At 40.3% G+C, this 17,109-nt stretch overlaps 1 protein-coding gene across 1 annotated transcript in view; it reads left to right on the forward strand.

Moving 5' to 3' along the window:
- The window catches only part of TRPC4 (transient receptor potential cation channel subfamily C member 4), a 195,085-nt gene that overhangs the window by 99,645 nt on the left and 78,331 nt on the right, over positions 1–17,109 (forward strand). The window contains exon 3 of the mRNA XM_050937174.1: positions 4,122–4,640. Within this exon, the coding sequence (XP_050793131.1) occupies positions 4,122–4,640 (519 nt within the window). The remainder of the gene's footprint in view (positions 1–4,121; positions 4,641–17,109) is intronic.

Below are 17,109 nucleotides of genomic sequence, written 5' to 3' on the forward strand. Positions count from 1 at the left end.
AGGGCAACAAAAATGACTAAGGGTAGGAACAGCTTCCGTATGAGGAGAGATTAAAAAGACTGAGACTGTTTAGCTTAGAAAAGAGATAACTGAGGTGGGATTTAATAGTTCTAAAATCATGAATAGTGTGGAGAAAGTGAACAGGAAAGTGTTATTTACCCAATCACATAACACCGGAACCAAGGGTCACCTTATGAAATTAATCGGCAGCAGGTTTAAAACAAACATAAGGATGTAAAATTGTAAAGGCCAAAAGTATAAGTGGATTAAAAATGAATTAGATAAACTCATGGAGGATAGATCCATTGATGGCTATTATCCAAGATGGTCAGGGACACAACCTCATGCTTCACATGTCCCTAAACCTTTGAATGGCAGAAACTTGTACTGGGTCACAAAGGGTGGATCACTTAATGATTGCTCTGTTCTGTTAATTCCCTCTGAAGCATCTGACATTAGTCACTATTGGAAGACAGTATACTGGGCTAGACAGACCACTGATCTCACCAAGTATGGACATTCTTAGGATCTTATGCCTATGCACTGTCTCTCTTCACCTTAGAGAAGTCATTCTACTGTCACTACTCTTTCTTCAGACATCTTTTCCCTTCTCCAATGGTTTATTTATTCACCAGGCTTCAGGTGACCCTTCTGATTCAACTGTTTATCCCTTTTCCTTTTCAAAGGGGCACTGTGATCCAAGGACCTCTTGGTGCTAGGTGGCAGGGGACACAGAGGGTACATAGGGTTTTACAGGAATCCCCTGCATAATAGTTCACTGAAAGACAGCATGTGAAGTATCTACTGAGAGCCAGGAGCCCACTGGTCATCACAATTGTTGTGAAATATACGTACAGATAATATTTAAGGGCTTATTTATCTATACTGAAAATGATATTCTTAAGGTCTTGGAGTTAAGGCACGTCAACAGGCCAACAGGCGACATATCTCAGAAATGTTCTTTCAAGGCAGGAGGTTACAGACACCTATCTCCCTGTCTGTCCATTTGTGTAGTATATATTTTATGCCACATACTTAGCTCAATTCGAATTGAGAGATTGCAAAATATACAAGAGAGGAAATCTACAGGAAGAAATAAGTGGGACGTCCTGTTTATGAAGAAAGACAAAGGATTGCTCTGGAGTGTAAAGAAACACACCGAGTCCTTTGCCTAGGAAGCAAACTGACAATGTGCTTGTCTGATGAAAGAAGGGTCACAGCCAAACTGCCTGCAAAAATGCAGCAGGAATTTTGGGTGAGCAATACTGTAGTAGACAGTAAAGAATCCTATTAATTAAGTCTACGCTCTAGAAGATATACAGTGGTTTTATTTTATATGTAACCATTTGTTTCCAATACTTCTATGTGAATCTCTATGCTTTGATAATAAACTGACACTTGATTTCACTGTAAACATGTCTAAGTGCTGTGTGCTGAGAGAAGCAGTGATCTGAGGTGGTACTGGTAAGCTGAAGTGTAACTGTTTCTTTGGAAACAGTGGATCGGTGAATGCTGTGAGCGTCCAGTGGACATGAGGCTGGACACTCCAGGGAGACACTTGGAGGGCTTGAGGGTTGGAGTGTGCCCATCACTAACCTGTAGAGTGACAGTGGGGCCTGTGAGGTGTGGGTACTGCTGGTATTGCTCGTGGCCAGGGGGTTTGGGAGGCAGAGACAAGGCTTCCTCATGTTAAAGGCAGGTTGGTGGTGAGGTGCCTCCCAACGCTGAGTACCCCTGGGAAGCATCACAGGCACCATTCAAAATGTTCTTTGTGTTGTTTATATAGCAGTGGGGGGTGAGGGGAATCCTTCCTTATGCACTATGTTACAGAGTGACTGTAAAAATAGCACATTGGTGCTGTAAATAGCTGCTCCCTATGTGCCTTCGACGTCGTATGTGCTGAGTTCACACTTCCCTTCCTCTCAGCACTGCAAAGCTGTACAAGAGAAAGCTGTTCTTCATTTTATATATATGCATCCTTGGTAGAACTGCTGGATAAGTTCTGACTGCAGACTCTTTATAGCTAGTAAAGATGTGCAAAGTAGACACATCGTGAGGATCAGCTAGCACTGGTAGCAGTTGGTGATATTTTATATTGTGCTAAAAACAATGAATCGGAAGTTGTGAAAGAGGAAAAAATGTGGAGTATAAGAATGTCATAGTTACAAGGTCACTTTCTTGCCTGGCACTTTAATAGCTGGACTGGGAAAACAGAAATTAAGCCGGGGGTCCAAAAGTGAAGGAAGATAGAAAAAGAATATGGGCTAGGTTTATTCCTGAGGACATTCTGCACCAAAAAATAAAAAATTCTTCGTACAATAATTTAAAAGTATGCAAATATTATTTATCAAATAAATGTGGAGGCTCCAGCATGACACTGGGAAGCACAGGCCACTGGCATCACAGAGTTGAGAGGTCACTGTGCAACTGCCCCTCACACCAGGACATGGATTCAGTGGTAGAGCTGCACCCAACTCTGACACAGCGCAAATATTGGGCCTGCCCCAGAAACACCCCGAGGCCCTGCCCCTCCATACCAGGTGCACCAGGTGTGGGCAGGCAGGCTCAGCAAGGCAGAATCCAAGTGGAGGGGCCTGGTGTGGGTTAAGAGGGTTCTGTGTGGGTCAATCTGGATGTGGCCGGCTCAATGCGGGATCTGCATACAGGCGGGGTTTGGATGCACGGGGCTTGATGGAGGGTTCTGGGTGCAATGGTAATTGAACTCTGTAGAGGGGTCCAGATGACAGTGGTTGAGGCTCAGCAGGGAGGGGTCTGGGTGTGGGGGCATAGAGCTTGGAAGGGGAGTCTGGGTGTGAGGGGCTCAGTCTGGGGGTCCAGATGCTGGGGGAGTGGGATTCAGTGGGGTGGGGATCCAGGTGTGGTGGCTCATTGGGGTGATCCAGGTGCAGGGGGAGTGGGGCTCATCAGGGAGGGGTTCTGAATATGGGAAGGGGAGGCTTAACTGGAAGGTCTGGGTATGGGGGGGTCTGGATGCACATGCGTTGGGCAGATGGGGGAGCAGCTCCCTGTACAGGGATCCCTCCCCCTGCAGCTGACAAGCGATGGGTGCAGGAAGTGCTGCGGGGGGGGGGAGTTTGCTGAGTTTCCTACAGCTGGGGGAGAAGTCCGGGGGTGGGTCTGACATGGCTCCGGATGCTGTGCAGGGGAAGAGGAAGTCTCTTCCTCCCCAGCCCAGCTGGGACTAGCAGCTGAGCCCAGCGCAGGGTAGGAGCCACCAGCCGGGTCTTCCCCAGTCCTGCACCCTGCTCCACAATGATTTACCTCTCTGCTGCTACCCAAAACATACTGCTGGGGAGGGTCGCATGACTGATCTTGCGGCTTCCCTTTGCATCACCATCAGAAAGTCATTTTTCTGCGAGGAAGCAATGAAATCTATGGGGGACATAAATTCTGTGCACGCACAGTGGTGCAGAATTCCCCCAGGAGTATAGGTTATAGAACTGTATGCAAGGAAAATTAATAAGGGTCAAAGAACAGTTATGAGACAAGAGTTTACCTGCACACAAAAAGGAAGAGTATTTTAAAACTCTCTTGTGTTGTTTATTGTCTGTCCTTTATATGTTATCTACTTAGGGCCCTATCCTACAAATCATCCCATTTTCCTTCAGTTACACTTATTATTAGGTGTCATGATTAGTGTATTCAGGATTGGGCCTTACAAATGCAAGCTCACTATGGCAGGGACCTCTTTTTCTCTCTGACGGGGAGACTCAAAGCCCCAGTGATTTCTAGAGCCACGGCTCCTCATTATAAAATTTAGATTATCTCATCAGGGACCAGAAACAAAACAATCTGTCTTAAGTGACTGACCACACAGCCCAAATAGACATTGTGAAAAGCTGTAGCTGATTGTTTGAGAATAACCATAGGCTACAATTAGCGCAAAGGATTAATTCAACAGTTACAAATAACAAACAGATGTTGTGAAAAGATCATCTAGTTCACAATTTATGAATCAAAAAAGGAGCTGCATTTGCCAAATAGAATATTAATTCCAAATTGTTTTGTGCAACTTTTTACAAGAAGAACTATCTGTAGCTTAATTTACTGTTGCTGCTGTTGAAATAAGAGTCTATACATTTTCTGACTTTTTTGCACAGGTGCCACCAATACTGCTGGATAAACAGTTCTCAGAATTCACACCAGACATTACACCCATTATTTTGGCTGCCCATACGAACAATTATGAGATCATAAAACTTCTTGTACAGAAGGGGGTTTCCGTACCTAGACCACATGAAGTTCGCTGCAACTGTGTTGAATGCGTCTCAAGCTCGGATGTGGACAGCCTTCGCCATTCTCGATCCAGACTCAACATTTACAAAGCTCTGGCAAGTCCGTCTTTGATTGCGTTGTCCAGTGAGGATCCTTTCCTTACAGCATTTCAACTGAGTTGGGAGCTTCAGGAACTGAGTAAAGTGGAAAATGAGTTTAAGTCAGAATACGAAGAGCTCTCGCATCAATGCAAGCAATTTGCAAAAGACCTCCTAGATCAGACACGGAGTTCCAGGGAACTGGAAATTATTCTAAATTACAGAGATGACAATAGCTTGATAGAAGAACAGAATGGTAATGATCTTGCACGATTGAAGCTGGCAATTAAGTATCGACAAAAAGAGGTAAGTGTGTTGGAGAATATTTAGGTGTATTTAGTAATAATAATGTGATAGATAATTGCCTGGAATACAGTGTTTTAAATGAGACAACTTCAGATTACTGCTAATTTTTTTTTTCTACAAGGGCCTCTTTTTATTATTGGAAGAACATAAGAGGTTGTTGCAGTTTACTCAAACTGGAATTTGAAATATTCTATCATATCACAGATCCTGGGGGACTATCTGTTTTGCACCTGAGCATACATTATCACTAGCACAGAATAATATTAAGCAAGTCTTTGGTAACAGAGTAAGAACTGCAAAGAGTACTTCTCAAAACTGATTCATTAACTGTGTCTGGCTGGTAAAGTGGGCATGTCACATGTTTACATGCTAGTTAAATTACATGCCTGTTGTTACAGAATGGTTTTCTCCAGGAAGGAGTTCATTTTTCTAAATAGATGTAGGCTTGGTAAGTCATTAATATCACTAGGTAAATCCTAAAAGTTTGATATTCATTTTTGGTTTGAATAAGCATCCAAAAGTAGATACTATTCTAAAGATTTTCCAAGTATGCCAAACTGGACTGGAAATTTAATGAGAATCTGAAATCCCCTGTGTGCCTTTTAAAATTTGTAAGGTTCTTTATATGCTGTGGAACAGAATAAGAAACTAGATAGAAAGATCAGTTTTTCATGAGAGTTCCAAAACTTGTGCATCTGATCCTGGCCAGAAATTACTATGTCATTTGGGAGTTTTGCTTTCAACAGCAGCTCCACTGCAGAAGTGTAAAGTCAAGCAGAAAAGTATATCCGAGCATTTCAAACCTTAGTAATACTGCTTCTACTAATAATAATTAAAAATGGTTCTATTCAGGTTTTTAAAATGGGCAAAGGTTCAAAGTGTCATTACTTTTAATTGAACCTATTCACCCATTGCTATTAAGTCCCTGATCCTGCAAACAATAACCTACATGCTTTACATTAAGTACATAGGTAGAGTTTGCAGAATCTGGGCCTAACCTAGTAAGTTGTAGTTTCCATTTAAGCTAACATATATCAACACAGGGAAGTCAACATAATCTACTGAAATATAGATAGATAGATAGATATGACTTGGAAAAGGCCTATGTTGCTCACTTATTTCATATTTAAATGTCATGGTATGCCGTGGTTAAGACCACTCCATACGATCTAATTCTGGAGAAGAACCTACAGGTGGCCTTTAATATAGCAAGAAATGGTTGACACTATTTTTCACTTGCTGTTTCACTATTTCAGGATGCATGCTCACCAGCTTCCTAAATTACTTACTATGATGTACTTTCAGACATTGTATCTCAGACCTTTTTGAGAAACTAATCTCTGTGTGTGTCATCTGTATTTCTTAAAATGTGAAATCCTACTTTATGATTTATACTTCTACATTCATATAGCAAATGTTAGCCATGACTTGGATTTTCCAATGGATTCATGCATTTAAGAGCAGTTCTGATTTTGCATAGTGATTTGAAATCCTAAGTATAAAGCCTGAATTTTCCTAATTTGAGTCTTAGGTAGTGAGAGACATCTGCATGTGCAAATGGCTTGTATAGTCCCAGCTGACTTCCAAACCTAATTAAATTGCAGTAATATAGATGATTACCCTTTACAGAGTCTTGTATTGGGAAACATTAAAGCAATACTGACTCTTGAGGCAATGATTCCAAATCACTGGATCATCTACATTTCTGATTTTTTTTTAAATTTCTATTAATCTTTTTCACTATTTCTCCCCTCAGCAGCCCCTTAAATCGAAGTAGGTTCTACTTATTTTTTCTGCCATATTATTTATTTGCCTATTAGATGCTGAAACAAATATTGTCAAACGCAACAGCCCAATTATTTTATTTCTAATGACTACAATTAAAGAAGGTATTGTATGAGATACAAATATGGAAAGTCTAGAAGACAAAACAGTTCTATGACAGCAAACTCAAGGCTAAATTCTGTCACGTCCTGTGCAGATGTATTCTGGGAATTCCATCTTACCTCATCCATTGTATCCACCCCAGCACAGGCACCAACTCCAGAGTGCTCTGGGGCTGGAGCACGCAAGGAAAAAAATAGCGGGTGCCGGCGGGCCCTACCGATCAGCTCCTCCCCATTTCCCCCAGCATATCCCACCCACTGAGGATCAGCTGTTCAGTGGCAGGTTGGAGGTGCTGTGGGGGAGGAGGAGCAGGGGCAGAGTGAAGGTGGGGTACACTCAGGGGAGGGGACAGAACATGGGAAGAGGTAGAGTGGGTGGAGAAGCGGTGGGGAGAATTGGGGTAGGGGTGGAGCAGGGGCAGGAAGGGTGGGGTGGGGTAGGGCCTTGGGGAAGGGATAGAGGGGGGGTGGGGCCTGGGGCAGAGCAGGGGTTGACCACTGCCTGAGAAATCAGAAAGTCAATGCTTCTGCACCCAGGACCCTGGCAGGATCCTGACCTAGTACTGTAGCGATCCAGCTGGAGGATATGATCTGTTTTGAGCTTTTCTGGTGACTGGTAGAAGGTGTTGGAAGCAAAATAGGCTATTCCTATGTAAAAGGAATAGCAGGGAAAGATGTGGGTTATTCTTTAGATAGTCTGTTGTTGGATCTGACCTGCCTTAGAACATCATCTCTTGAGTGATACAACTGTTCTCCCTGCTCTATGGGCTTCAGCCACTGAGAATCAGAATTATGGCCAGATACGTTTGTCTTGGTTCAGGAAAAAATATGATTTTGTTTCTCAGCAATTTTATTTGAGTTTTAATTGTTTAGTGGTGGTGGTGGTTGGTTGGTTTTTGCTTTTGTTTTTCTCTCTCTCAATTTAACTCAGTCAGGAAATAGAAGGAAAAATTGCCTTTGCTTTACACCCAACCCCTCAAAATAAAAAAAACAAACAAACCAGCTGAACAATAAATTTCCTTCCCTCCCTGACACATCAATCATCTCATGCTTCTCATCCTTTATCATCATTACCATTCATTATTAAAACTACAGCAGGGCTGAAATTGGGGCCCATTGTGCTAAGCAGAGTACAAATACATAATAAGAGACAATTCGTGCCCTGGAGAGCATCCAGTCTAATTTAAGACAAGAAGCAACAAGTCAACATAACAAAAACTGGAGGAAGGAGGACAAGGATGTTAGGAAGAGGTGGTTCAAATATTTTTTCTTTTAAGTTCTACGATGGGACTATTTTTGTTTATTTCTGATATCACTAATTTGTACTGACATCTGTAGGTGGTTTACCACAGATATCATAGCAGAAGGGGGGTCCTGAGAAGGATTTGAAGTAGATCAGGATTGTGACTTTCTGGCCTGACATGGGGGGAGAGCGTTCCATCCACCAGTTTTGTTATGGAACTAGTTCAGAGGTGCTTGTGGGAGAAGTACACAAATGGGTGAAGAAGAATTGCACTTTTGGTGTGCAAAGGAGAGTGACTCTTAAAAACACAAGGCAGGATAACTAAGGAGAAGTGGAGTCGTGGAGGGGCCTCAAAAATGAAGACAGGATGCTTGATTGAACTGACATAGAGATTGAAAAAGCCTCTCTCAAGTGGATGTGGTCCCTTTAAAGGCAATGGGATGGTTTACAAGCTGCTTCTACTGTCTGTACATTAGCCTTCATAAAGATAAATACTGAGCATCCGTTTGCAGTGCTGTCAGTCCACATCTTTCTTGAGCGCCAAATTCCCTTTGTAAAGAAAAAACGAAAAGCCTTCAAAAATGTATGCAAATCATTTTGGAAGCTCTGTACAGTAAAAGTTGCTCATGTTCTGCATTTCCATTCTGTTGAGATCTGCTACAATACTGTGATCATGTCATTCAGACTTTCTCAGGAGGCATCCCAGCAAAATTCCTTCCCAGCTCTTGGAATCCTGTCAGAATGAATCACTAGGTGAGGAGTCTGACGAAGTGGGTATTCACCCACGAAAACTCATGCTCCAATACATCTGTTAGTTTATACGGTCCCACAGGACTCTTGGTCGCTTTTTACAGCTCCAGACTAACACGGCTACCACTCTGGTAGGTGTGGAGTCTATCTGATTGCCAGCTTGCCTCTTTTGCTTCATTCATAAATAACAAGGTTGAAGGACACTTGGAGTTTGAGATGCAGAATGCCTGATGACACCATTGATAGTGTCTGTTGATAATGATATTATCAGTCCAGTGACCAGAATATTACACTCTGAATTTCTGGAGTATTTAGTGGCAATATTACTTTAACATAGGATGCAGGTTTAAGCCCTCAAGCTAGAATTTTTCTCCACTTTGTTAACATGCATGGTGCTGATTGATTGCAAGAAATGACACTTTCCTGCTGCTGCTGGTCTGACTCCTGTCCCTCCCTTCCCCCACTCGCCTGCTTCCAACACCTATTGTTGCTAGGTAACAATTAGCAATGTGCATCAGCTATTCCCTAATGTCCCGCAACCATTCAGCATTGTGCACTGTGAACATTTCATTGACCAGCTCTCAGTTGTTTACACCAATTGACATAGGCAATGACCCGATTAGTCATTTCTGCTATCACTGTGCTAGGATCTTGGGGCATGATGGACAATGCCAAAAAGCTTCCTGTTTTCCTGAATCAAATATAAAACTTTATCTGATTCACATATCATTCCTTTCATAGGTGTAGAAGAAATGATAGAAATCATAGAATTGTAGGGCTGGAAGGGATCTCAGAAGGTCATCTAGTCCTCCCCTCCCACTCCCCTCATCTAACCCCATGTCTGAATTACAGGCCAACATTTTTCTATCATCAAATCCAATGGTCAACCTGAATGCATGTAGATTGTGAACTGCCCAGGACAGGGGATATAAATAAATGAATAATAAATAGTTATTAACTGGTCATTTTTATTTGCATTGATTTCAAAATGCACATTACAAACCTGAGGGATATATACAGAAGAGTTATATTACTGTATTATTTCCTCAGATATATGTACTTATGTAGTATCACAGATCTAAAATGTTACTTCAAGAATGACAGGAAATACTATCACCTTGAGGAACTCCATCATCTAACCAGGCACTGAGCTTGAATGCCAATATATGTTCTTTTGAAGCTAATAGAAAATAACATGTATGTGCATGCTCTCTCATGCATGTGTGCCCATAGACATACACTCACTTTGTTTCCATTATAGTGATGCCTTACATTAACTATACTCTTAAAATAAAGATATTGTAATGTTTGTGGTTCCAAATTAGATTAAAGTGATTTTTAAAGAAGATTTTTCCTCTTTAACATCACTACAGGGCAGAGTTAAGGTTATTTTGGTGCTATAGCTATACAGTTCTATACCTTGACATGTCTGAATTTCTTTTAAGTGACTCTTAACTCTGAAATATCTTGGTTTATAATGGTTGCTTTTGTGATGAGTATAACATCCTTGTGATGTTTATTACTCTTAAATTATTCATACATGATCTCAGTTTTAACTCACTTTTACCATTTTTTTTGGTCAGGGGATTATATCTTGGAATCGGAACATCTGAAAAAATGTACTCAATAAAACATGTGAAATGGGAAAAAAGATGCTTGAATGGATTATTGTTCCCTCGGTCACTTTCTGATATCACAACAAATTTTACAGTAATGTAATACAATTTAATTCAGTGTATTTTCAGTCTTTTTCTTCAGCATCCACATCCTTGTTCAGTCACCATCCCTGTTCCTTGAAGTCTTCCTCCCGTCCTCTGACTTTTACCATTGGCTGCATTTTCGCAATTTGGTCATTGATTTTAATGCAAGTGAAATGAATAAAGTCAGGTTTCTTTGCCACTTATTATTCTGCTTTTCCCCTTTACATCCTTATTTTATTGTAATCCTCCTTTCCTTCCCTTGCATATCCATATGGCTGAATCTCCTTGTCTGTCCTATGGTACCCTGAGTCCTTTGCTTGGCTTCTTCCAGCAGTTCATTTCAGTTTGGATCTAGGTGCATCTGTTTACTGTCCATTCCCAAGTCCATATTCTTGGGACTCTGTCAGCAGGCATTAGTCTGGCCTAGGTGCTGACCTCTTCTCTTGTTGTTGCTATATTCTCTACACAAATATATTGATTTTTTTTTTGGCAACACTAGCAATTAGGAAAATTAGTACCCCAGAAGAGGGAGAAGAGCAGCAGTAGAGAAGTCAAAAGTAACAATCTAACATGTGCACGGGTTGAAGAAGGAACCAGCATCTGATAAATTGAGGAATAATATCAAGAAACAGCAGAGAGCTTTTAGGAGACCAGACAGATAAACATTGTTCAATTTCAAAAGCTACACAGAGTAAAGGGCTTTTGGGAGGTCTTTCAAACCTATTAACAGCGTAAAAACTGTCAATGCTAAACAAAATCCACAGAGTTTTCTTGCAGACTTTATAGTAAATATTATGTCTTAATGCTCCAAACCTCTGTTTTTCAAGAGATGTTAAAGCAATATTTTGTGGTGTTGTTAGTGAAGCAGTTTATGGAGTGACTGATAAATAAGAAGCACATTTTTTGAATGATTAGTGAGCATTTGTTAAAATTTGCCAGTCATGCTGTATTCCAGTGTTCCTCATTCTCTCTGTAGTCACTGAATAGTTCTTTTGAGACCAAGGGCTTATCTATACCACCTGCTGGATTGACAGGCAGCGATCGATCCAGCGGGGTTTTATTTATTGCGTCTACTCTAGACACGATAAATCGACTGCCAAGCACTCTCCTGTCGACGGCAGTGCTCCACCAGAGAGACAGGCGGAGGCAAAGTCAACAGGAGAGCGTCAGCAGTCAACTCACCACAGTGAAGACACCACGGTGCGTAGATCTAAGTACGTTGACTTCAGCTACGTTCTTCCTGTAACTGAAGTTGCGTAATTTAGATTGACACCCCCCAATGTAAACCAGGCCCAAGTGCTGCAAACCTTATTCATTCAAGCAGCCTTTATTCACCTGGGAGGTCCCATTGACTTCAGTAAGCCGTAAGAGTTACAGGATGGAATCCTGGGTACCCACTGTATTTAGTTAGGTGGTTCATTGAAAGGGTTAATACAGAAAAGAGAGGTTTCGGAAGCTGATAGAAACAGTGTCATGGCCTTAGGTTATAGTTAAGCAGTGGGATGTTGTTCTGGTGGCATAATGTTTTGAGGTCCAGACATGCTTCAACTTCTGTGAGGGTGGAGCAGAAGCAGAGTTCTATGTTAGTTCAGTGAATTTTCCCTCCACCAGTTGTATCCAGGTAAACGATATCTGATATTTATTTTCCTAACTTGTTTTTGACTCAGCTTCAAAGTTCTTCCTGATTAGACATTCAAGTTGTTTCTTCTCCTTCTCATTCTTGTACCAATTTCCTTCACCACTAGAGCTAGCCAAAACCTTTTAACTGAAACAATTTTCTGTCCAAAAATGTAGTCTTGTTAAAATCTGAACATTTTGGTGGGAACATGTTGTGGGAAATCTAAATATTTGGTGGGAATATGTCAATTTTGATACAATTTTCAATGGGAAAAAAGTCAAAATGTTTCATTTTGACAGTGTCAAAACTTTTTGATTTGACAACGTTGAAATAATTTGTTTTTTTCTGATTTCATTTAGACTTCCATGTTATATTAAAACATGAATTAAAATTATATTTATATATTATATTTCATAATATGTAAATATAATATTTTAATATAATAGAAAAGTTTAATCAAAATGATAGTCAAAATAAAATGTTTTTGACAGTGCTGAAACAGAACATTTTGATAATCCTGAATTCATTTTTATCAGAATTTTAATTTCATGGGGAAATTTTGAAATTTTGGCTTTTCATTCCAGTTTGGAACAAAACAAATGTCAAAGTATCAGAATTTCCAGCATAGGAGAAATTCCAGCTTCAGACCAGTTCTGTTTAGCACCATTTCCTCATTATTTTATCACTTTGACGCTGGTGCCAGCGAAGAGCATACCTGAGGCAGGGAAAGCGAGATGGAAAGAACTAAATACCAGGGGTTGCTGTTAAGAGTACAAGAATAGGATAACTATTTCTGGCTTTGGCTTTTGTGTACCACCAAATATTCACCAGTGATTAAGAAATGTGAGCAAGACTATAGCAGTTGGATACCAGTCCTCTCTCACAAATGCAAAAACAGAGAAACTGATACACACCGTACCATGTCCCTTTTATTTGTACCTAACATGCAACAGCATGAGATTTTCATTTTTTATAGTTAAGTTTGTGAGTGGGGCCCTCCAAGGAGACACATGCACATTTCAATTTGTAACTAATGATGGGCATATTTGGTATTTTGTTTTTTTTTTCCCTGCTCAGAGGGTGACCTACAGGGGTCACAACATCAGCTGCTTGCTGCACAGTCACATGTTATGTGTTAGAAAATAAGATTTTCCAATATTTTTTACATTTTGTTTGGTTTTACTTCGAAAAGTTATATTTAACTTTGATAGATTTTTTGCTTTTTAGTTTTATTATTTAAGGTTAACCCCGTTTTTGTTTCTTTTCCTTTCTTTTAAAAAGAAATCTTGTTCTTGGTTTCTTATTTACCCAATCTTCTTCTCTCTCTGTGAATCAAGGCACACACGAGCTAGATATATTAAACATTTGAAAACCCGAGTGCTGAAAGTTAGACTCCTAAATCCATATGTATGCATGTAAGTAAAAGTAGCCTGATTTTCACAAGTACCACTCACAGTGATTTTAATGACATTTCAGTGCATTGTCAAACTTCTGGAAATCAGGCTTCTTTAATCTGGTGATCTGAAGTGAATTTCAGAGCTGACTTTCATACACTCAGAGTTAAAAATGTTGGCCAGCATTTTCTGATTTTTGAGTGCTTATCACAATATTCTCATAATATAGTTTATTTGACATGGAATGTTAATAATTTGATGATGGCGCTTCTTGTGTAACTAAGAGGTTTCGGTGTCCTGAGCATGTAGGCTAATAAACAGCTCAGCCTTAGTGCTTGCATTCTGTTAACATCTTGGCCTGTGACTCCTGGGCTTGTTCAGCCTGGCTAGCACTGCATGAACAAGAAGCAGCCACAAATTTCCATATTATATTTTTGAGCAAAGTGATGTTGAAAGCTCAATAATCCTTTCGTGGCTAGATTACCAATAATTCAGTCTATTTAATAAATTTCCCAGGCCAAATCTTGAGCACCAGACTCAGTGTGAACTCAGTTCTTACTGTATCTTCCTTAATGAATCCGCTACGAACTATTCTTTGAGTAAACGCTGAAGAATGGATTCTACAGTCCATAATGTTCATTTTGTGCCTGGTAAAGGAGGTAAGGGGGAGTGTTGGGGCGGGTGCTGAGAGCAGGATAGAAGGGGACATGGTGGAGCCAACCTCCAATACACTAGATTCACTTCTATATAAGCTCCAGAGCAGCAGAAGTTAGAACAGTAGTCCCTCTGCAGCTCTAATTTGTGCTCTGTGTCTGGAGCAAGGGAGTCAAAACCAGTTCACTATAGACACCACTCCCCACTAGATTTAAGTGCAGCTTGGATACAGTGCAGAACCGGAGCCTGAATAAATGGCTCAGGATTAATAATTACAGCTAATAGGGGTGATCTGATGCCAGACAAGCCAAACCACTGCTGCTGCCTGGCTTGTGAAAACAGAACCAATGGAACTGGGATACATACTCTGGACCTGATCCTGGGAGATGTCAAAGCCAAGCAGAAATCCTGAGCAAGAGTGCCAGGTGCTCAGCACCTGTCAGGATCAGGCCCAGGCTATTCTTTACAATGTAGTGTGTACTTTGTAGCAGATGACAACAGGCAAATCCTAAGGTTCTCAGTCCAACAGTAGGAACAGGGGTAGGGGTATTCAGGCTGTCCAGTAACCTGCATGGATAATTATCCCTGAGTGCTTTTTGAATTCAGATACATTAACACGTGTGCTAAAAGCAAGAGAGAGAAACTGTTCAGTGATTTTGAGGCAAAAGATGTAATACATTTCATAAACCTGATGAACCCTTTGTGAGGGCCTTAAAGATTAGACTTTGCATTTAATGTTGCAGATATACTTTGAATGACTTCAGCAGCCCTTCTTAATTAACATCCTTTCAGAATCAAATGACTGAATGATTGTATAGGTAAGAGAAATAACAGGTCAAATATAACACCTGTGGGCAGTCCTTTGAAAGAAACCCGGAAGAAGTAAAGAACTTAGTTATTTTGCAGCCGCGTGTCAGGTAGTGAGTGTAGCCATGCAAGCATTAACTAAAAGAATGAAAAGGTGCAGCCTAGTCAGGCGTCTCCATCTAAAAATAATAATAATAATAAAATTACCAATCCCCAGAAAAGCTAACTTGGATAATATTTGGACATTTTAACACCAGGAGAAGATATGTTTAGTCTGTGCAGCCCATAACTGTAAGAAGTGAAGTATTCAAGTTTGGGACTATGTCTCCAAAACTCCCATTTCTGCAAATTCTCAGTCATAGTTCTCAAGCTCTTAGATAAACATTTGCCAGGCAAGGGCAAGTTACTCTAAAATAGCCCATATGTTTGCTTTGTAAATCATTTAGAAGCCTTTGTGTTTATAGATAAGACTCCACATATTGTTAAATAGCATAAATTATGTGAGCAGCTTATCTGCTTCACAAGTTTGAAGTATTACTATAATTGGTTATATGCTGCTTATGCTGAATGGGGCTTGGATTTCCCAATGGAAGGTGCAGTGGTTCCTATTAAAAAGATCACATTTACTCAGTTACCACAACAATGGCAATAGATATACCATAATTATGGAAATATATGGATCCACACGTTGTAAAATGAATCTCAACATTTTAACCTTTAAAAATGTTCAGAGTGTGTCTACAAGCTTTTGTGAATGATGAATGCTAGGTGCATACTTATCCCATTTCATTACAATGCCAATTAAACTGTTAACGATGCTGATGTTTTCAATTCCTGACACTTAGCACAAGTTATTAAGCTGGAGAGAATAACACATACACTGCACTAATAAGGAACAGCAGCTCTTTTCCATTTTCAGTTCCCTTTCTATAAGCATTTGGATGCAACTGTATCTTCCTTGAGAAAATTGTTAGTGTGGTCAGCCCTACTAGATAGTATCAGTAATAGAGATTATTCCCCTGTGAGTGTATGTCCATTAGCTTCAGCAGAGTTCCATGTGAATTATATGAGAAGAACAGACTTCCATTATGCATCTTCTTTTACTTATTCTGAAATTAAAATGAAGGGGGTCGGTTTTGTTGTCCATATGTCAATGTAGAATGATCATCACTGAAAAGGAATCACTTCCATATTACCAACTCCTACAGTTCAAAAATTATTAAGGTGTGCCAAAAATGGAATTGGTGTTAAAATAATATGTTTGTTCTTGTGAAATTCATATGATTTTTAAATCTGATTTCTGATTTTTGAACTTTTGCCAGAAAACCTTATGATGCCTATCTCCGTATAGGTGTTTTAGGATGAAAAGTTCTGCTTGATACGAATAGAAAATGGTCCCATAAAAATGGGATGTCTTCCTCCTGACAGGGAGACTCAGTTTTCCTTCTTCAAAATGAGGGATGACATCTCTCCCATCTCCACTCCCTGTTGTCTCTCACCGGAAAATCCCAATCCACCTTCCCCCAACCCTGGCACAATTCAAAATGCCTCCTGCATCCTCTCTTCTCTGATGTTCTCTAACCTGGTACCTGGGAAATACTGCAAAATAAATTCTGGTAATAGTCATTTGAATGTTTAAACAAATTAGCTTCAACTGTGCTCACAGACCTCGTGTTCAGCTTACTGTGGATATTCTAGCAATGGAGTTAACAGACCGGAATGTTCAGAAACAGTGACTTTCAGGTAACTATTGAAGAATATCAGTAGGAAATGAATTTAGAACTTGTAAATCTGAACATTCACGTCAGAAACGCATTTCTTAGAGTAACCTTTATCCGATTAGGCAACACAATATAATTGTCCAGTCAAATTGTCCACTATAAACTAGTCCACACAGCAGACATTTTGAATATTGAGCCTGTGCATTTAACTGCTTGTGAACAATCTACAGAATATAAATAGTTTGCAGTGAATAGTTTCAAATAATAGAGAAATTGGAGAAAATTAGAAGCAGTTCATGGACGATTTGTGAACAGAAAAAGATGCAACATTCTTTGAATAAATTATTCACTATGAATTATCTACTCCAGTTCTTCCATCCTCCTCCCTCTCCCAGATGGCATGCTCCAACGTTCTCTCTGCTTCTCCCAGGCATGTTCCAGGACCTATGGCAAATTCTAGCTACTCCCCCTTCATCCTTAGCTTGCCTTTTCCAGTCTCTGTATTCACAGCACGTGCCAGTACCCTCCTGTTCACCTCCCCATTGGCAAACTCTAGCCTACCTGCTCCTCTCTTCCCTAGCATACTCCATCAGGATCCGTCCCCTGCTATATCCCTCAACCCACCTATTGCTGTCTCCACTGATACTTGTCTGCCTCTCTCTGATTCCTGGTTAATTGTACTTCATTTCTTGCTTA

The sequence above is a fragment of the Gopherus flavomarginatus genome, chromosome 1 (assembly GCF_025201925.1).
Source record: "Gopherus flavomarginatus isolate rGopFla2 chromosome 1, rGopFla2.mat.asm, whole genome shotgun sequence".
Taxonomy (NCBI): Eukaryota; Metazoa; Chordata; order Testudines; family Testudinidae; genus Gopherus; species Gopherus flavomarginatus.